This window comes from Numida meleagris, chromosome 11 (genome assembly GCF_002078875.1).
Source record: "Numida meleagris isolate 19003 breed g44 Domestic line chromosome 11, NumMel1.0, whole genome shotgun sequence".
NCBI lineage: Eukaryota > Metazoa > Chordata > Aves > Galliformes > Numididae > Numida > Numida meleagris.
Genome location: NC_034419.1, coordinates 19,816,847 through 19,837,733, shown reverse-complemented (window position 1 = coordinate 19,837,733; position 20,887 = coordinate 19,816,847). Strand labels below are relative to the sequence as shown.

Below are 20,887 nucleotides of genomic sequence, written 5' to 3'. Positions count from 1 at the left end.
TCAAAGCTTTAAAATGGAACTGATTTAACCGTCGGAGTAATTGAATGCAATGAATAGACAAACTGTCTGAATTTTTATATATGCAGTTTGCTGTTAAGAACTATTATGCTCTGCTTCTCAAAACAGAAAGAGGCAGCTGTAGAATGAATGTAGAAGCACGGTTACAATCAGGTTCCTGTTCAACATGCAAACACAGAGAGAGGTGGTGAATGGAGTTAAATCCAGCTGGTGACTGGTCACGAGTGGTGTTCCTCAGGGGTTCTGTTGGGACCTGTCCTGTTTAATATGGTTATTGATGTCCTAGACAATGGGATTGAGTGGACCCTTAGTAAGTTTGCAGATGATACCAAGTTGGGAGGATGTGCCAATCTGCCTGCGGGTAGGAAGGCCTTACAGAGGGATCTGGGCAGGCTGGATCTCTGGGCTGAAGCCAATGGGATGAGGTTCAACAAGACCAAGTTCTGGGTCCGGCACTTTGGCCACAACAACCCCAGGCAATGCTACAGGCTTGGGGCAGAGTGGCTGGAGGATTGTGTGGAGGAAATGGACCTGGGGGTGCTGGTTGACACTGAGCTAAACATGAGCCAGCAGTGTGCCCAGGTGGCCAAGAAGGCCAATGTCATCCCAACTTGTATAAGAAATAGTGTTGTCAGCAGGAGCAGGGAGGTGATCGTCCCCCTCTATTCAGCTCTGGTGAGGCCGCACCTTGAGTACTGTGTTCCATTTTGGGCCTCTGACTACAAGGAAGGCATTGAGGCTCTGGAACGTGTCCAGAGAAGGGCAACAAAGCTGTGAGGGGTCTGGAGCACAGGGCTTATGAGGAGCAGCTGAGGGAGCTGGAGAGGAGGAGGCTCAAGGGAGACCTTGTAGCTCTCTCCAGCTCCCTAAAAGGAGGTTGTGGCAAGGTGTTGGTTGGCCTCTTCTCCCATGTAACTAGCGACAGGACTAGAGGGAATGGCTTCAAGTCTCACCAGAGGAGTTTCAGGTTGGATATTAGGAATAAGTCCTTCTCCAAAAGAGTGATCAGGTGCTGGAACGGGCTGCCCAGGGAGGTGGTTGATTCACTGTCCCTGGGAGGTGTTCAAGGAAGGTGGAGATTTGGCACTGAGAGAGATGATCAGTGGGCATGGTTGGACTAGATGATCTTAGAGGTCTTTTCCAACCTTAGTGATTCCATGATTCTATGATTCTAGCACTGAGACAAGCTCGTGCCTTGTGCAAATGCAGGTAGAACCAACTACCTGTCCCTTTGTTGTTACCTGCTCCTTTTGTTTGGACCACTGCTGAGGCCAGTGATCTGTAACACACTGAGCCAGTAAAGAAATCCTCCATCTGTACAAGTGCCTCTGGGAAGCTGGCAAGAGCCAGAAAGACAGAGAAGGGCAATGAGATCTGAGCTTGGATGGGAGGAAGTACGTAGAGAGGAGTGATAGTGGAAATAAAAAGGTGAAATTAGGTGCAGGACTTGTGATGGTGTGGCTGTAGGCATTTCAGTTTTCTTGTTCCTGTTGTGTGTGTATGTTTTGTTTATTTAATCATAAGTATGGCTTGCTAATATGGGAGTGAGGAAGGGACAATAAGAGAGAGATGTGCAGAATGGAAGAAGCGTCTGTCACTAGATGGCACAATAAGCACGTCTGAGAGCAACTGAGGACTTGCTGGGGCTCTTTGCAGTGGTGTGATTTCACAGCACACAGCGCTGCTAAACCATTTGCTTTTTTTTTTCTCTTGCAGCACGCAAGATAGTGCTGCCTGAAAGCTACGAGGCCAACAACCCAACGACTCTGGAAGCTCAGTCCTCTCCGGATCTGTGATTCAGAAGTAGTAAGAGTCAGGTAAAAGGAAGAGGGAGACTGTACTGAGCAGCACACTTTTTTTTTTTTTAATATGCTTTTCTCTGTAGCTTCAGGAACTGCTCATTTTCAGTAGGATAATTTTAAAAGCTCATTAAAGTCTAGTAGCTTAATGTTGAACTCAAACAGCACAGTGACAAGGGCTGGCCGCAGTGAGTTGTGATGGGTAAGGTAACATGCTGTGATGTTCATTACTAATCAAACATTTCACTGAGTCTTTAGTTTGTTAATTGTGTTCTTTTGCATGTTATGCCTTTGACTACAGACTAAATTTCACTAAATGAATTGTTTTGAATAACAGATAAAACACCATATTGTGTCAATCCCTCTTGAAAAGGGGAATTTCATTCAGCAGTTTGAAACATAAATGCTATTTGCATATTTATGAATAGAAATGATTCTAGCACTTTCTGGGGAACTCACTCCCCATTAAGCGATTGCATCTGTATAATAGGATTTGGATCTTTACGAAAGTATGAGACACTTTTAGAGAAACTCTCATAGGATGTCTCTTAGAGGGAGTTATAGAAGCGATACATAAAGTTAGCACAACAGGTGTAGTGATATGTTGAATGGTATCCATTCCCAAAGCAAAATTTGGGTTTATGTATCCTTGTGAAAGTGGTCAGGAATAATCTTGGTTTGTGTTGGTGTAAATGAGCTGTTGTAATATTTACAATGGTGAATTTTAGGACATGGTCTGGTGCTAACTTGGCCATTGCTACTAATGTCCAAGAGGAGAGTGAAAAGATGGAAACTGTCAACCCTATAGCCGTAGAGCATTCCTGTTAGAAATGCATTCCACTTGGGTTTTCTTATGTTCTTTGACTTCTTGTAATAACCGCAGTGGAAAATGGAATGTAAAATAATGGAATCTGATCACAGCACAAGAGAGGTAAATGTAGAGCAGAAGTAATTCTTGATAATGCCTATCTGCTTCTCAAGGAACATAGTGGAACATTTTTGCATAAATATGGCTTACTCACTGACAAAAAAAGTTTAACCTATCTGAAAATAAATGGTGTTGAGTTCAATATAGCCATTGAGGCAGAAGCAAAGAGTAGAAAAAAAAATTGTCTTCTCAAGCATTCCCTGAACTAAACAATTGCTCAGTCTAAATGGCAGCTATGTTTTGAAATTCACCCAAATTCAATTTTGTAATTTAATGATAAATTGGGGAAAAAAAAGTAAACCTCGTAAAACGGAAATGGGAAGTACAAAATATTTCCAGTAATGCAAAATGATTTGATTTTCATTTATCTGAGAAAACAAGTTTTTTGTTTGGTTGGTTTTGATTAGATGGATCTAAACTAACGTTTTTGTTGGTTTTTGTTGTTGTTGTTTGGAGAACTAAAAGGATAGCATATTTCTGTTAATTTTAATGAATCTCATATATTCATTATACTCCATTTGCCGTATAGTAAACATTTTGGTACAAAGCATACTTGTTTAATTAGTCTGCAAAGAGATGATAGGAGCAGCTATGTTTCTATGCCAAAACTATGATTTTCCTGTGTTTACAGACTCATCAATCAACATTGACAGCATGATGATTTGTGAGAGCTGCAGTTGATGAATTGTTGAGCCCCATTTACCTGATGTGCCTTTTAACTGCTTCAGTACTGGCAGGCCTGCTGTTCATACAAATTTATCTGCTCTCTTGACACAGCAAAAGATTCTGGCCTATTGGTACTGGCTGTTGTGGAATGGCACTCCTTTTAAATAGAGCAGCTACATTATAAAAAGGAGAGGAAAAATCAGAATTCCTTTGTGATGACATTTTATTTAATGTTGTAACTGCAGGATCTGTACACCACAATGTTTGGGATTCATTTCAGATTTCAAGAAGGCCCATACTGGGCTGCCTCTCTTCTGTTTTCCCTACACAGCTGTGTAGGAGCCAATTCCCATTTGAGCAGCTTGTCTAAAGGCAGTAAGTGGAATACCTTCTCACTGCTACCTTGTTGCTTCGCAAAAGGAAGGGGCTGCTTAACAATGAATGATTTGTGGTTCTTTAGCAAGGCTGCTGTTGCTGTCCTCTTCAACACAGCCTGCTTGTTCAAAGAGCTTCTCCTAATGGTGTGCCTGCTTTTTGTCTTGACTGCTTTGTCTCTGAGAACTTTTCGTACAGTCTGATTATATTTTTAATTTGTCTTGTCTTTTTTCTTTCCTCCTCCTTCTCCCCCTCTTCTCTTTTTACAATAGCTTCTCCAGGCATCTCATACATCAGTAGAGGTTTCAGAGTCAAAAGGGAACTGATGCTGGAAGCATACGTTTCTCTGTGAGAATTACTTAAAAACAATCATATTTCAGACATCCTCTTCAAAGCAGGTCACTTTCCCTTGTTTTGCCTCTCATAATTTCACATTTTCCATATGTCTTTCACCTATTAAAGTGTCTATACTGAATTGTAGTAATTTACATTCAGGTAGGATATCCATTACTGATAGCAATAAGCTAAATTCCTCTGATATGGCAAATTGATACCTGGTTTACCTCCATCTCATTTTGCAGGAGTATTTGTGTGTTTTCCAGCTTTGCCCTTTTTCAGTCCAGATCTCCCTCTTTTCTGTTCATGTGAACATGAGGAAGGCACAGTGTTTTGTTACCTGTGAGTAGCAGAGGAAGGTGCTACTCATGTCACCAAGCACTTGTGCTAGTTTTCTTGTCTGGCTCACTATTGTCAGTTCAAATGAAAGTGGCTGGAATGAACTCGAGAGCTGGCTTTGCCTTCTGGTTATGATCAGTGCATCAGATTAGTATCTGACATGCTTTGTCTCATTGAGGGAGATGTGTCATGCTCCACCATGCCAATGTAATCTGTGATCTAATAAGATTTCATTTCTCATTTACCCTCACTCAGCCTTCTGTACACAGACAAAGTGAGTTGGCAGATAAATGACTCATCCTATTCTTGGTTTCCTTCTTAGGACTTTTGAACTGTAGTGGTTTCATCAAGGAAAAAAAAAACCACAAATATCTTCACACTGCTCTGAAAGTAACCCCAAAGCCAGTAGATAGCTCAGTGTCCTCAAGGAGCTTCTCCATCTTTTTTTATCAGAGACCTCTGTGTTCAGCCTGAATCCTTCCTCATTTCCCCACAGGAGTGGGGACTTTACACTGCTCTTGTTGGAAGTGGGACTTTGGCACTTGAGTGAATACTGTCCATGTATCTATTTCAAAAAAAAACAAGTATTTCCCCCTCCGCATCCTTTTAGTCATGTCTGTGTTTGGGCTGTACTTGCCGGCCTCACTCCTTCTGATGTGCTTCTTCGATTGACTGCTTTTGGTCATAGTTTTTATCCATAGCAGCGTACTGACAGATACCATGAAATTGTGGTTGGAAGATTAACATTAGCTGAGTTACCATGCAAGCAGTGACTCTGCTTCAGCTATTGCATTAATGTTGTTTTTCAATTTTCTCCAAGTAAGAGTCATTAAAAGTAGTAATAATGTAGTAATAAAGGGTACATTCCCTTGGAAACACTCAGCACATGGTAATTATGATGGTTTAGCAAGAGAGGTCAAGGCTGCTAAGTGTGTGTGGGGGAACAGAACAGTAATGGTCAGATGAGTTGAAAATGAAGGAAATGTTAATTGTAGAGTTTGTTCACTTCAATTTTCCCCTCCTTTTGAAAACAAAGCTCATTCTGAAGATACTTTTACTGTTCTTTTGTAATCAAACTGCCCAGTGTCTCAGTAGCTGGGATGGGGATTGTTCACACATGCCCAGGAATCTCTGGGAGCGTTTCTGTCATTTTCCAAAGATCTTTTGCTAGAGTAGTGAAATTTTGGGAAAGTAGTTGAAATAGGTCAGAGCTCTCCTAGTGTCTGTCTGCCTACATTATGCCGCTTCCAGCCAGGCAAGCAGCTCCAAATTAAGGGAAATTTTAAGAATTGCAGGCACAATAATAATAATGATAAATCTGATGTATTATAAAATGCTATCTGGTTAGGTTTTGTTTTTGGGAAAAAAAAAAAGCTCAAAACGAATAACACTAATTTCTTCAAAACTGTCGTAGTGATGGCTTTTGAATGGATGACGGTCCTCTGGACTAACCTGGCAGTTCTGTAAACACTGAAGGACTCAGAGCCTAAAATACAGCATAAAATCAGTTGTGCTAGCTTTCACTAACCACACTGTGAGAACACACTCTTTCCTTCTTAATAAGTGCTTGATTTGTTGATAATAAATTTCATCTGTGATTTGCTCAGGATGGCAGATTTTATCAGAAAAACCAAGCAGGACAAACCAGCTGTTTGCAGCTGCACTATAACAACTTTGTCCTCAGGCAGTCCCACTTCTCTCCCTTCCTCAACCCTGTCTTTCTTGTAACCGTTCCACAGCATCCTTGTCTTGCAAGTACAATCCTTGTACTGTTATGCATTTTTGCTGTTGCCCTCCCCACTTGGTAATTTTTTCTTTCCTGTTTTTTTTCCCCTTATTTTTGGTATTTTTTAGCAAGTATTGGTGGTATTGTGTAGTACTACCAAATTTTCCAAATGTTTAAGAAGCATTCATTCCTTGCAGGACATGGTATATGAAATGGTATTCTTTAGATAAATCTTTATTTTTTCCCCTTGTGAAATGAAACCTGAACATTTTTAAAGGTGCCGTATAGTGAAAATATGCTGAGGAAATTCAGACTGTACAGTATGTTCCCATCTACCCCCTCTGAGGATTTGTTTTGCGTTCATTGATTAGAAAGCCTCTGTCAACAGAAGAGGTCTGCCAGTTGTCATATATATCAAACAATGCATTATCTCCAGAGTTACAAATTGTTTGATAGACCATGCTGGGTATTGATCAGCCTGGGAGCATCTAATTTCAGTCAAACTTACTGATATGGTTAATTATTTTTCTTCAAGGTAGCTAAGCCAACTGCTTAGTACTTCCTTAGCTACAGAAATTGGTGATGCCAGATGTACTCTGAGACAGGGAGTGGGGAAGCAATCATTTTTGGAAAGAACACTCAAGATACTTCACATGCTTTGATGGTATTGAGAGAGGTGATTGTGAGTAAAAATCATACCAATTTTTTTTTTTTAAATAACATTCTAGTGAAATATTGACATGCTATAGCCTATTTAAATGTACAGGAAAATAATGTGAATAGCTCTCCATTTTCAATAAATGTGCATTAATTGCAAATATCAGTAGATCTAGTGTTTAGATGTGCGAACAGGAAATCAGACTTGTAATTTTTGTTCTCTCCACTGCTAGTACAGTGCATGAATGAACCTCACATAATGACATCTTTTTAGAACGGTAGGAACCTTGAACAAAACACACAATAGACTGGTGTTTGCAGCCCATGCAAATCCATATAGAGGTATTTTAATTTCATATAAATGGTTGTTTACACAATTCTAAGAGGTATGTGTATGTGCGTGCATGCATAGTAATCAATCACATCCAGTAAAGCTCAGCTACAGCAAAGCCATCTACCAAGCACATGGCACAAGATCACCGAACTCTTTTTTTTCTCTTTAGTGAGTTGCATGTTAGCATGACTTGCTGTATAACTACATTGCAGAAGGTTATGGAACTCAGAAGGTTTAAGCAGCACAGATCAGTCAAGCTTTCTTCTTTTGTTTAAAACAAGGCTGCCCCAAACCAGTTTTTGCCTGCCAAGACCAGTCTCAAACAACTGAAGTTCCTTATGAACTGGGCGACAAAGTGTCTACGGGCTTAACCCAGGTGCCAGTTCCTGTGTGTCATACAGGTAGTGGATTTTAAAAGGGAATATATCTGTTTGCTGCTGCACTAGCAAAGCAGTTTTACAAATGAACAAGGGCTGACTAGCATGCAGGAAGCTTCCACCTAGAAAAGTATCTGCTGCTGTTCATTTATTTATTTTGACTTTGCTTGAATTGGATTGAAGTTTTTCTCTCTATTACGGTATGTTTGCACTACCAGTAAGGACACACAGAGTTTACTTTTGATGTTTATTGAATCTTTCATGTCAAATAAACACTTTTGGGAATCTGATCACAGAAGGGAAAGCATTCCTTTGAGAGGGCAGAAATCAGAAATCCTATCAGAAGAAAGGATTTTCTTTTTGTTTCCATTTTACATATCTAAGGAGGAGGCATATTTCAAGGAGAATGACTGAAATGTTAACACATCAGCATGGGGATTCTAAGATGAGGTGTATGCAGCGAGGGTCACGACTGGGGGGTTGAGTTGCTCTGGGATGCATTAACCCTTTGCACTTGCAGCTTCCTGGATGATTTTTTTTTCCAGTTCCAAATCAAAGTACGAAGCCAGTCATCTGATCTGTTGCAGTTGGAGCAGTCTCCCTGTCTGTTCAATGCTTATTGACTGGTTAGATTGTAGTGCACGAGGTGTCATTAACGTATCATTTAGAATTGAAAACCCATTCAGTTTCATTTTGAAGTCGTTTGCATATGTTATTCTTTTTTTTTTTTCCCATTCATGTACTGATTTCACTGACATGAGAGGAAACGATGTAACTACTCTACTCTAGTAACATCAGAACAGATATTAAAGAGCCTGTGCTAGTTCACAGATAACATGAATATTCTGGGCTCTAGGCCCATAAAGGAACTGACTACTCTTAATTTCACAAAGTGAGGAAGTTAAAACGTCAGTACTCGCCTGGGCCATTCAGCTGAGTGCTTCCCAGTTCCTTTATTTTAGGTGTGTGACAAAGCCATTAGCTTAAATGAGGACACTCACTCACTGAAAGATAGGTTGGGAGGTCAGCAGCAGGAAGCCAGAAGGGAGTAAACAGAATTTTGTAGTGTTCTGTCATTTTACTTCACCATATTCAAATGATAAACAATTACCTTCTCATTCCTCTGTTTCATTCTCCCATGCTGATCTCCTTCCTGGGTGCTGACGTTTTTCTTCTACCCTCTCTTTGCTAAAATTTTCTGCTAAATCAAGCAACATGCCGCTTTTGTTACAAATGGCAGACTGCTGAAGGTCACAGGGACCAACATAATCTGGGCTGTCAGAATCCCTGTGACTTTTTCCAGAGTGCTGGTGTTTCTCCCAGTTGTGATCAGTTAGGTCTAGCTCATCATTCCAGCCTCTCTGGCTAGGATGCTGGTGTTTGTACATCAGATATCTTCTGCCTGGATGCTGTCTTTTGGATAACTCATTTAAGTAGGTTAGCTGGGAACTAGAGATGTCAATGGACTGGTCCCACAGTGGCTTTCTGCCAGGATGCTGTCTCTTTTTCAGCTCCAGATAGTTGGCAACGTAGTCTTCTACTTCTCTTTTCTCTAAATGCTGTCTCTTCTGAATGTCTCCATAAGATGCTTCTTCCTCAACATCTCTTTTTCCGGGATGCTGTCTCTTCTCCAGGTCACTTATGTATCTTTTTCCAGGATGTTGTCTTTTGGAAAGCCATTGTGGCAGAGGTGCATTTAATTCTGTCCAAGGAGAAGAATAATGTTAGTTAACCCCTATAAATCCTCACTAAAGAGCTTGAAAGGTGAATCTGTGGAGTACTAAGGTGTCAGATCACAATCTGTTGTTCATTATACACATTTAATTGCACTATTAACAGTGGTCTTGAATTTGATCACTCTGGATGGCCTCTGTCAAAATGATGGATTGATACGTTAGGAACTAGCTGCAAACAAAGTGGGAAGGCATGCAATAACAAAGCCTAGTGTGTTGACTTAAAACGGGGTAAGCAGAAGATGCTGGGCAGCTGGCCAAGATCAGCTGCAGTAGCTGGGTACACAGGAGGAGCTAGACATCAGCGTGAGACAGAGAAAAGGTAGGGCTGAGATACAAGTAGAAGCAGGAATGTGTACATTTGAATATGAAGTCAGTATTTCCAACTGTCCTTACTCGTTTAGTATCTCTTACTTATTCTTAAGCTCTGCTTAATATTTCAGATCTTAGTTTGATGTGACCGACTCTCAACATTCATGTGAAGAGGGAGGAAGTCTCTTTCTACAGGCACTTGAGGCCAGCTGTTCTTCCCACTCTGCAAGGGCTCTGTGCTCCTTGTTGGTGGCAGGCCCCTGTGTGCTGCTGCTTGCAGTCGCCGAACCTGATTTGCTTCCCGTGCGGTGACTGGTGAGAGCAGAGCATCTGCAAGCTGTCAGCTGGGGGCTGACACTAGTGCAGCCTCTACATTCCCAGCCATAGTAAAGCCCACCTTTGCTGGAGTGTGGAAGCTTGAAGGTTGAGGTAATAGATGAATGGGAACACTCCTACCTGCCAGTTAGCATTAGGTACAGGGTCTAAAACTGGGGAATGTCTTCCACGAGTCCTTTTAGGGTTTCCCTAGGAAAGTGCTTGCTGGATAGCCAGATGCTCTATGGCAGGCCTCTACCCCCCTTTTTTTTTTTTCCATACAGCAGCTCACTCAGTAATGGTGTGGCACTACTTAAACTAGGAGATCTTAGAAAAGAAAGCATCTGTTGAGAACTGTGTCAGTGTATTACAACAGACTGTCTGCCCTTCTCCTTCCCTTAGTTACAGTAATAAATACGTACATTAGAATCTGGGAAGCAAATACACAATACACTGATTCTAATAATCTCAGCCAAGAAATACACCAGTATTTCTAGAGGGATGTCCCCAGTGTTATATATACCTTTATTCATCTCTTCTTTCTTTTCAACCTTCTTGAGGACAGATTGAAGCATGTGGCTTCCAGATCTCTGCAGGATGTCATCCAGGGAACTTTTTCCCATGTTTTCACTTGCTTCTGGAGGGGACTGCCTGCCGCTGAGGCAAACACCAGACAAGGTCAGGCAAAGGAGCAGCACTGGCAGCTGGATAGATGGCATTGTGATTACCTGCAGCTTCCATGAGAGAGAGAACAACATGAGAGGAGGATGGAGTTAAATAAATCTAGCAATAATGGCCACGTTTCCAGACACTGAGAAAGAAATTTGTCACTGATATATGGATTGAAGTCTCTTATGAAGGTCCCTCCTGATTTCTGTTACAGACCTCTCAGCTTCTGCTATATTCTTCCAAGAATATGTAAATTCTTCATAATTGAAACCAGGCACTTGCTCATTTTTTTTCTTGCAGTATAAATATGAACATTTTAAACATCTAACTTCATGATTCACCAGGCAAATTGGTTGCAATGAGTTCTTGTAAAAATAATGTTGTGATTTACAACACTTCTATTCTGCCTTCAGAGAAAGCCTAGCCTTAATAGCCTGTTAGTTTTTAAATATCTCTTCCTCTGCATTTGAAATAGCTGCTTGTAGGTTTTTTTTTTTTTCTGCTTAAGAAGATAGCTATGCTGTGTTAGCTGGGATTTCTTTCATTGGGAAACCACCACACATATTTTTCAGAGACAAATAATCATCATCGTATTCTCTATTACTATTTGCCCAGATAATAAGTGATTTTCTATTTCTTCCAGCTAACACTGGAATTCCTAAGGCACTTACCACTGATGTATTTTCCAGTAAGTGATGTTTCTTAAACAGAATGGAATATCTTTAATATTACCATACAAATCATTTAGCTTAACATAAAACATAAAAGAACATAAATGCACCATGTTGTGAAGTTCTATGCATTTTTAAAACAGACGATTACAGCCCTGAGATTATTATATAGGCTATTTGTCTCAGAGCAGTCTTTAGAAGGAAAGTTAGAATCAGCTAAAAAGGAAATGATGTGTTTACCTGGTTTGTAGTTTTAGTCTTTTGCTAGATGCATCTGCCTTTAAAGCTGTTTGCACATCTGAGCTTCAAAGTTGCTCCTCTGCTACAGACACAGGCAGTATCCAATAGAACTGTTGCTAAGTTCTCTTTGGATAGCTTGTGTCTCTGTACTTATAGTGTACTGCCTCTGGACCCTTATGCAAATAGCTGTGAGGTAATGTAGGTGATGTGGGTTGTTGTTTTTTTCTTTTTTTCTCGTGTTTTCTTTTTTTTCATTGGTGTCAGAGATATGCATTTTCCATGCACTTTAAAACTCTGACAATTATTTGCTGACCTTCTTAGGTCCTTACTGGACTCCCAGAACTTACTGCTTTTCCATTCTCTAAAGAGATTGTGTTGAATTTTATGTAAACTAGCATAGAGAAAAGGAGGTGTTTGTTTGTTTGTTTGCTTGCTTGCTTGCTTAATAAAAAGAAGCTTAGGTATCTTCAATAAAGGGAGCACTACAGAGTAAATGCAAAGAGATAGTTTATCAAGCTAAGGAAGAAAATTAAAAAATATAATGGATTATATTTAAATAAGTTTATACCATGGGTTCTTATTCTGAAAGGAACTGAATGGTGTCTGTCTTACAATTCCATTTTTTCTTGGCATAGATTTCCATAAGCAGCATCCTAAAATAAGGAGTACATAGCATTAGATATTAAAGCATAGCTATGTTGCTGCTGTGTGTTGCAAAAAGTATTATGCTATTGTAGCTGGAAATAAGACTCCTTCACTAACCTATCTTTTTAAGATACTCTTCCACATGGTACAACTAAAAACATGCTGGAGATACAGATACAGGGCTAGTGATTCCTTGGTAACCTCACACCCTTGGTGATGACAATACTTAGGACTAAAACTGAAATAAAGATTGCTCATGTATGGAAGTAATGCAGGCTTCAGCTCACTTGTGGACTCCTGCTGGCTTGTGGAGCAAATTTGTGCATCGTATCTTCTGTAATGCATAAAAGAAGGTGTGAAAATCTCCACAGTGAGATCTTTCCTTTCCTTGGCCACAGATTTGTAGCTCTTGCACCATCTTAGCTATGGTTTGGTAACAAATGCAGAGTACAGGCAAAGAAAGGCACCATTTCTATGCTGTGGAAATGGCTCATCTTTTATTGAACTATAGGATAAAAAAATAATTGTTGTGTGAAAGTAATGTACCAGTTACCAGTGCATTTGTTACCAGTTTTACTGAGAAGTGCTGAATATTTAAGTGGTTTGCTCTCCGTCACACACTTACTAAAGCATTCCCTCACCAAAACAGATTTGGAGTTTTTTTTTAGTATATCAGAAGTCACGCATTTCATTTAAAATGTTGTTTCCCTGACACCTGTGTGTTAGGCTGATAGAAGTACCTCCGCTGGCTATTTAAAGCACTCTAATCATTCTTATTAAGTGCATTACTTTATTTTCTAACATCCTATCTCTTTAAATTCTAACCTCTGGGTTATTTACTGAACTGTACTTCTTGCAGTGGCTGCAAGTCCATACCGTTCTGTTCAGCCTCCTCTCATTAACAAGTGCTGTAAAATAAGAATTATTTGATTGCTAACAGAAATGAGAGGCAAATCAGCTCTTTTGTTTTCTCAGGAAAATTTAAATGTGCAGCTTCTTTAGATCAGTCCTCGTAGTTTGATCCCTGAATTGAACTAATCAGGGAGAAAATTAAGGGGATGGGTATCGTGAACAGGTGAACAACTCTCTTCCTGAGACATCCTTCTAAAATGCATTGGAATAGATGAACAGTCTGTTTGGCAGGTAGACAACGTACTGTATTTTTGTGACAGTCATAAGCTTGTTTCTCTTCATCTTGGTTTGTATAACATCAGAATGCTGAAGTGGTTATAGCTGCAGCGATCTTGTTGTAGTCCATATTAGAGCAAAGATATCCTTGTACAAGTCAGGGAAACTTTCAGGAATACTGACAAACCTTTCTTAGGCTTGAAGAAAGCCATTTGTGTATGAAAGTTTGTCTCAGTTCTAAGGACTGGAAAAGGACTTCTAATTCTCCCAAAAATGTCAGCTTTTTCCAATGATAGTAGTCACTAAAATGAAAGGTATTACAACAAACACTATAACCTACGAATCTTGTGTTGAATATTAATTATGTGGGAGGGCAGGATTCCATAGCAGGTGAAGCTACCTAGTCCTTAAAATGTGTTTGCTAAGTTAATGGGCCTAGGTAGTTTTCAGTAGATTTAATGACACAGGAACTACATAGGTTGCTCCAAAAGTAATGCCTCCCATTTATTTCCATGGAAACTACAACGGCTACAAAGAGCACAATTACACCATTGGATAGATCACATTCTAGGTTACAAAACGCTGTTTTCCAACATAGTCACCACCATTAGCTGTGCATTTTCACTTACGATGAGCAAGAGCCTGCATGCCATGCTTGTAAAAATCTGCACCAGTGGAGGTGACTCGCTGTCGCCAATGCTGAAACGCAGCACCCACCCCTCACTGTGCTCACATCCACTTCTTGGTCTCCATATGGGTTCAGTGTCGATGAATGTCAATGGGTGTCACCTTTTCCACGTGTAGGACCTCAATTCCACCCCTTTGCTTTGTACACACTCCCATGTCAGACACCATTCTGTCAGGCTGACCCTCTGCTGCCATCTGTCGCACGACAACAAAACGGAACGGCATTCTGGTGGGAAGGTTCAACCTCTACTGCCACACCACCGACATCTGCCTCTGACGTCATGGGCCAACATAATAAAACAGGAGGCATTACTTTCAGAGCAGCCCTTATAAGTTTCAGAAACGCAGCCTAATATAGTCAGAGCCAGCACTAGTGTAAATGAGATCCTTTGTATACAATTAGATGAGCTTCATGATAGTCGACAGCAGAGAATGTCACATCCCAGATGGCTTTGTTGTAGATTATCAAAAAACACAAAGAGTGAAGATTAATAACACGTTTTCTGTTTATTTAAGTGCTTGGGAAGATAAAATCTACAAGGGGAAATGAAAGCAACTCTTCTACTGTGGACTGTATTTCTTCCAATACTGAGTCCCAGCCTTGGTGCTGCTGCTGTTGCTTACTGCAAGCACTGGTGGTGCTAGATCAAAGACCTTTTTTGAGGAGCTCTTAGTTAAAGCCAATTGACTGAACAGGCCTAGAAAACTGCTGAAATCATTGGAAGCTCTACTGGCTAATCCTAAGTGTCATTTGAAGTGTGACCTGAAAATGGTGAGGAACAAAAGTAAAGGGCCTCTTTTGAAGGCTCTGATATTTTCAATTGATTCTCCCTTCAAAAATTAAAATAATGGCAAAACCTTCTGTTCTAACTTTAAGACCAAGATTTTTGTAGTTTTGCAAACATGGAAGTGTTGAAGCTTAGTCTCCTGAATTCCTTGAAATAAACACAAAATCCTTTGAGGAAACTTAATATAGGCATAGATTAGGTATTCTGTTTTAAGTAATGAACAGGATAAATAGTGAATGAGATGAAAGCATTAATTTCTGTGAAGGGAAGCTCTTAATAGAATTAGTGAGTAAATTCCACATGGAATGCACACAGCTCCACTCACCAATTGAAATCTATCAAGGCAAGGGAAGGCTGTTATATTGGAGGGAAGGGGAAATATCCTGCATAATATTAAACTTTTTGCTAAAAGGGCTATAAATATCATGTTGCTTATATCAGCTAAATTGTTTTATAGTTTCATGGGGAATCAAAACCAAATCCCTATGACATTAGTCCCACATACTGGCTTACTGATAAATGTTTCAATACTAAACAGCATATTATAGAATCAGAACTTGACAGGCTTAATTGTATACTTAAGAGTCAGTCTAACTCACAGTTTGTTCCTTCTGGGATGGAGGCAGTTTGGAATTAAAGATTGCAATGGATTCACTGTAATGTTGTAATTATTTTGCAATTAACTCAGCAATGTTTATGCAGAGTCATTTCTATAGTTTTCTCATTGACAGAGAACCCTGTGATTTGGGAAGAAAGTGGAAATCTTTAGAAAGAATATCATTGTGCCATGTCTCTTTTTCAAGACACAGTCCAAGATCTCTCAAACCAAATAATGTCATTTAATTAAGCAAGCAAGAGCATGCCACTAGACACCTAAACCAACAGCTTTCCCAGTCTGTTGTTTTTCCATTGCTGCTAATGACAGCGCTCAAGAGATCCTTGTTTTGTTCCAAGTGGGGAATTGATCTTTGGACAAAGCAGCAGCTTGGTATACCTTGACAAAATTTTGCTTTCCAGTTTGGGAGAAATTAACAATATAGAAAGAAGAGACTGAGGGGTATTTGATGTGCTGTGACAGAAACGGTGGTCATCCAGCTTCCTTTTAAGAAGCAAGCCTGATTGATGCTGTCAGGTAACTTGCAAAGTCAGTTGAGGGTCTGCAGATAGGTCACTGCTCCCCACTGCAATTAAAGGAGTCATGTGCTTGTTTCTTCTATGCTTTTCCTTTACAGTTGCTGCTAACACAGTCCTAATTATGACAGAAACCATGATTGGGTGTGAGAGGGTATATCTGGGAGCAAGAGAAAACACAGTAAGAGATTTAGCCTTTGACAGGAAGGATTTGGAAACGCTGGTTTGGATGTTAAGTTTCCGATTCTTAGCTTCACCTATGTGGTCCTTCTGTCAAGTTCACTGGGAGTTACCAACACAGAGCATATTTTAAAATCCCATCTGATAGTCCCTGCTTGTTCAAATGTCAAAGATGCAGGGCTCAGAAGCTCCTGAAGATTTCACACACGCAGTGCAAGCCCAGCAGTTAAAGATCAGAGGTCACAGCAGGAGCACAAATAAGGAGACCGAGTAAAAACAGAATGAAAAGTTCTAGAACTTGCTCTCGTGGCTGATGGTAGAACATCTTCCTCTTGAAATCTGGACATTTACGTAGCGGCTTTAAAATTAAATGATTTTATTTCCTCTTGTTGCTTGCTGTTGCTGTAAGAGGCAGTTATTCACTGGTGTGAATTATTCAACAAAGCAATCTTAAGTCTTGCTTTAAGGATACAACCTGAATTTGATTTGCCCTCAAGTTCTCTATATTGGTCTGATAAGAGGGAGAAATGGGGCCAGTGGCAGGACCCCATCAACAAGCCAGCTCCCTTTCTGCCTGCCTGTACACAGCACCCAAGAGCAGCTATTCTTATAGGAAGTGAAAATTGGAATCAGATGTAGAGAGGAATTTTGAAAAGGGATCTGATGTTACTAAAACCCAATAATTTCAGGAGCCTGTCATTATCAGCTGAGGTGGCTGAATTGGATAACGGTTTATTCAAGTATTACTCCCTTCTCTTCTGTTGTTTCTGTGTGTCTGTGAATGTTCATATGCGTTAAGTATGGGTTTGTTACTAATGAACTGCTCCTGATTTGTCTTTATATTCTTAGTATTTACTAAGTTATTTGGTCTGCTCATTTTCTGAGAGCTTAAATTGGCTCACTGTATGTTACTGTTCCTGCAGTAAGATTGGTCATTTTATCTTCTAGGTTACATGTCATTAAGAGTCCTGCGGTGCTGCAGCAATGAAAATCAGAATCCTGTTATGGTAAGTGCTATACAGAATTAAAACTGAGACTGTCCGTCCCCAGAGAGTCACAATGATGTGTTACAAGAGTATGAATGAAATAACTGAACATAATCACAGAGAACGGTTTAGGCTGGAGTATACCTTAGATTTCCCCCTCCCTCTCCCCCATCCCCAGCCCCACTCACTGCTGTGGGCTGGTTGACCCCACCAGTTCAGGCTGCTCAGGGTCCCATCCAGCCTGGCCTTGACCACCTCCAGGGATTGGGCACCCACAACTTCTCGGGACAACCTGTGCCAGAGCCTTACAGCCCTCTGAGTAAAATTTTCCCCAACATCTGACCTATGTCTCCCCTTGTTTAGTTTAAAACCATTCACACTTGTCCTATCACTATCAGACTGTGTAAAAAGTCGGTCTCCCTTCTTTTTATAAGCTCCCTTTAGGTACTGAAAGGCCACAATGAGGTCTCCCCAGAACCTTCTCCAGACTGAACAACTCCAGCTCTCAGTCTGTCTCTATTGGAGAGGTCCTTCAGCACCCTGATCATCTTCATGGCACACCCCTGGGCCTGCTCCAACAGTTCCTCATCTTTCTTGTACTGGGGGCCCCAGCTCTGGACACATTACTCTAGATGGGGCCTCATAAGGGCAGATCAGAGGGGTACAGTCCCCTCCCTGTCCTGCTGCCACTCCTCTGTTGATGCAGCCCAGAGTACAGCTGGACATCCAGGCTATAAGCACACACTGAATATGTTATTAAAAGGGTTTTGGTAATCAGGGCTAGGTGCAATCAATTTGTAAGTTTTGCTTCAGTGTTTCAAAAGGATTTGGAAGAAGGAAGAGGGTAGTTCTATAGATTCTGGCAAGGATGTCTTCCTACTTGTAAGGACAAGTGTTTAAGGAAGCTGGTTTCTTGGCATTACCTGCGGGATGAAGACAACTGGAACTCTTCCAGTATGACTCTTCTATGGGAGGACCTAAGCAAACAGCAAGTGATACAGTTTCTGTTAGCCCCTCTCCCTCAGCCTGTCTTCAAAGCCTGTAAGCAAACAGAACAGTTTGTAGCTTTTTAATTCTATCACTTCTACCCATCACAAATGGCACTAGCAAAACAGGAAGTTGTTACTGAAAATTCAAGCCGTCATTGTGTCAAAGGTATGGATTGGTGGCCAGAAATCATGCAGGAACGTCTGCATCTTGTACTTGGTTAACCACAGAAACCACCAGAGATGTAGCACAGCTCGGAGATGTGCATGTTCCAAATGTGTATTTAAGGACTGTGCGGAGTAAATGGGTCATTGAGTCCCCTCTTTGGAGAGCAAGAGAATTGCCTGGGAAAGGGTAAGGGAAGTTCATAGAGTACTCATTTTAGAACTGTTCCCCTGCTCATCATTCCTAGTCATTTAGATGAAGCTTGGTACACAACAAAGAGACTTAGGGGTAAAAATAAAAAAGAAAGAGCCTCATAATGAGTTGTTCAAGTTAGATGGTTTTCATATTGTACTGCTAGTTACAAAATGGCAGACCTTTATGAAATTTGCATCTTTATAATAACTTCTGTAGTCATCGTAATAACAATAGACTTCTACACTGGTGCTTAATGGATTTGTTTGCAAACAAACAGTGCAAAGTGAGATTCAGTGGGTATTCAGCTGCTTTTTGGGAACAGAGATTATAATTAATGCTGTTCTGTAGGCCAAATAATAGGCATTGAGCTTTATGAGACAATAAAGGCACAGACGTCAGTGAGGTACATGCTGAGGCTGGGAATGGTACAGGCTTTAGGAATCTGTGATCTCCTCTTGGCTTCCTCTTCACTTTTGCCCACCTGGCACGCTGTGCATCCCAAGGGAAGCTGAGTGAGTGAACTCATAGCACACAGTAAAAATTCCTTAAGTCATTTCATACCTGCTTCTGCTGAGAAGCCTCTGAAACACAAAGCCAACATGCGTCTCAACTCTTCTGTCAATATGCACCCCAGACCTTGTGAGCTGAGCCTGCCTATGAACAAAAATCCATTTACAATCAGTTAAAGAATGGCTTGAAGATGCAAACTAGAGCAGCTAGTGTATTTTTATAAACATCAAGATGGGAGGCTATATGGTCATTTGATGGGAATGGAATTTGGGAATTGGTACGGCTGTACTCTAATTCTCTCTCCCGTTCACTTTCTCTGTGACTCTTAGGGATGCGTCAAGACAGAAATCCAGCTATACTTAAAGTCATAGTCAGACTTTTCGTAAGTGAAATAAAGTAAAACCTTAAATACCTGAATTTTGTGTTTCCTGGCTACAAACAAGGGTTTGTGATACAAGGTGTGACTCCTGATGTTTATGAGGTGCTTTGAAACTCTCGGATGGTGACAAGAGAAGTTAAAAGCATAGTTAATGTTTAGGAAGCAAGTTGAATTCACCAAGCCCAATGGGTCTGATATGCAAATTTATGTCAAGAACAGTAAATAGAAAAGGTGTGTTTGAGTGGACTCACATGAAGCTTTGTTGTGACTGTTTGTGATATGAACACTTTTCTTGGCTCAAGAACAATGATGTAAGATCCTGCTAGATGAGCAATTTCTCATGATTCTTTCTACAATCCACTGATGACTTTCATAAACAGCTTTCTCCTCCTTTAGATACTAGTACTTGTGTCTTTCTTTCTTTGTTTATAGCTGCTATCCGATTCAAAATTTTTTATGCTGGCACCTAAAGCCAAGTATGATGGAATTCTAGAAATGCATTCATGGAATGGCTGGTGATGGCCTTTATATCCTTTGGTGTAGAGAATGCTGTATTGCATCGGTGGTTTTCAACTTGTAGTATGAGATAATGCAAGGTTTGGAATGACTTCAAAAGGATGAGTAAAAGGCCATTAATAAAATCAATCCTTTTGTTAAATTTGCTCTGTGATGATCTGTAACTTCCTTGGAAAACGCTTATAGGTCTACAACTGGAAAAAGTATGAAAAATATCTTAGAAATCCTTTTTAGATCTTTGTTTCAATAACGGTTTGATTCAGAGACCACACTGGAAGTTGCAGAGTTAAAACTTTAATAACTCATATGTTTTTGTAGCGGCTACTAAAAAATGTGACTCAACATTTTGGCATTTTGAGAAGAAATGGCTCATCAGGAACAAGAAGACTGTTTTTGAAATATGTTTTGGAAGACTTCAGCAATAATCTGTAGTTATTTCTGAGCCTTCTGTGCTCACGTTGCGTAAGCAAAGCTCAAGTCTTATTGCATGGGAAAATTATGGAAATGCCGAGGGTTACCTGATAAACAAGTGGTGCAATTGATCATTCTCTCTGCTTTATAGACACAGTATCTTTTTGTCATTTGAATAACAAATGATCTCTAGGCTTACACCCAAGTAAATCTTACTGACCTTTTACAAGTACTTGTTTTTATTGAAAAACAGTAAATTCATCTTCATTAAAATCACTTTCAGATCTGTACGGGGCCAGGTACTGAGCAGAGTAATTCCATAAACACCTACTTTCGTAGGAAGAAAGAAGGCACGTAGCAATTTTCTTTACTTGAAGGTGCATAGCATTAATCAGTGCAGTCTGTAATGGGAAACTGAGAAACCCTGCTAAATAGGTGTTTGTCCTGTGCACATCTGTGAGTGTGTCACATAGCTAACTGCAACTAGCTTATATTAAGTGTTTCACATCTCCAGCTGAAGTTTTCTTCTATCTGTGGTGGCTCAGCTACTCTTCATCGTGGCTCTTTGGAAAGAATTTGGGGACCTCAACCCAACACACTGCCCTTGGCCTCAGTTATGTATGCATTTGTCATTTTTCCTGTTGGACAGGAGTAACTCTGATCTCACTATGAGATGTTTAGAGA

The 20,887-nt window shown here is 40.3% G+C and overlaps 2 protein-coding genes across 2 annotated transcripts in view; one reads left to right on the top strand and one right to left on the bottom strand.

Annotated features, from left to right (window-relative positions):
- TMCC1 (transmembrane and coiled-coil domain family 1) overlaps positions 1–20,887 on the top strand; it is a 118,193-nt gene that overhangs the window by 805 nt on the left and 96,501 nt on the right. The window contains exons 2-3 of the mRNA XM_021409919.1: positions 1,735–1,835; positions 17,003–17,061. The gene's annotated coding sequence lies outside the window, so the exon portion shown is untranslated. The remainder of the gene's footprint in view (positions 1–1,734; positions 1,836–17,002; positions 17,062–20,887) is intronic.
- Positions 6,961–10,659, bottom strand: TRH (thyrotropin releasing hormone). The gene is made up of 2 exons (XM_021409927.1): positions 10,439–10,659; positions 6,961–9,257 (listed from the first exon to the last, which is right to left on the bottom strand). The coding sequence occupies exons 1-2, from the start codon at positions 10,632–10,634 to the stop codon at positions 8,671–8,673; spliced, it is 783 nt and encodes a 260-aa protein (XP_021265602.1). The 5' UTR covers positions 10,635–10,659; the 3' UTR covers positions 6,961–8,670.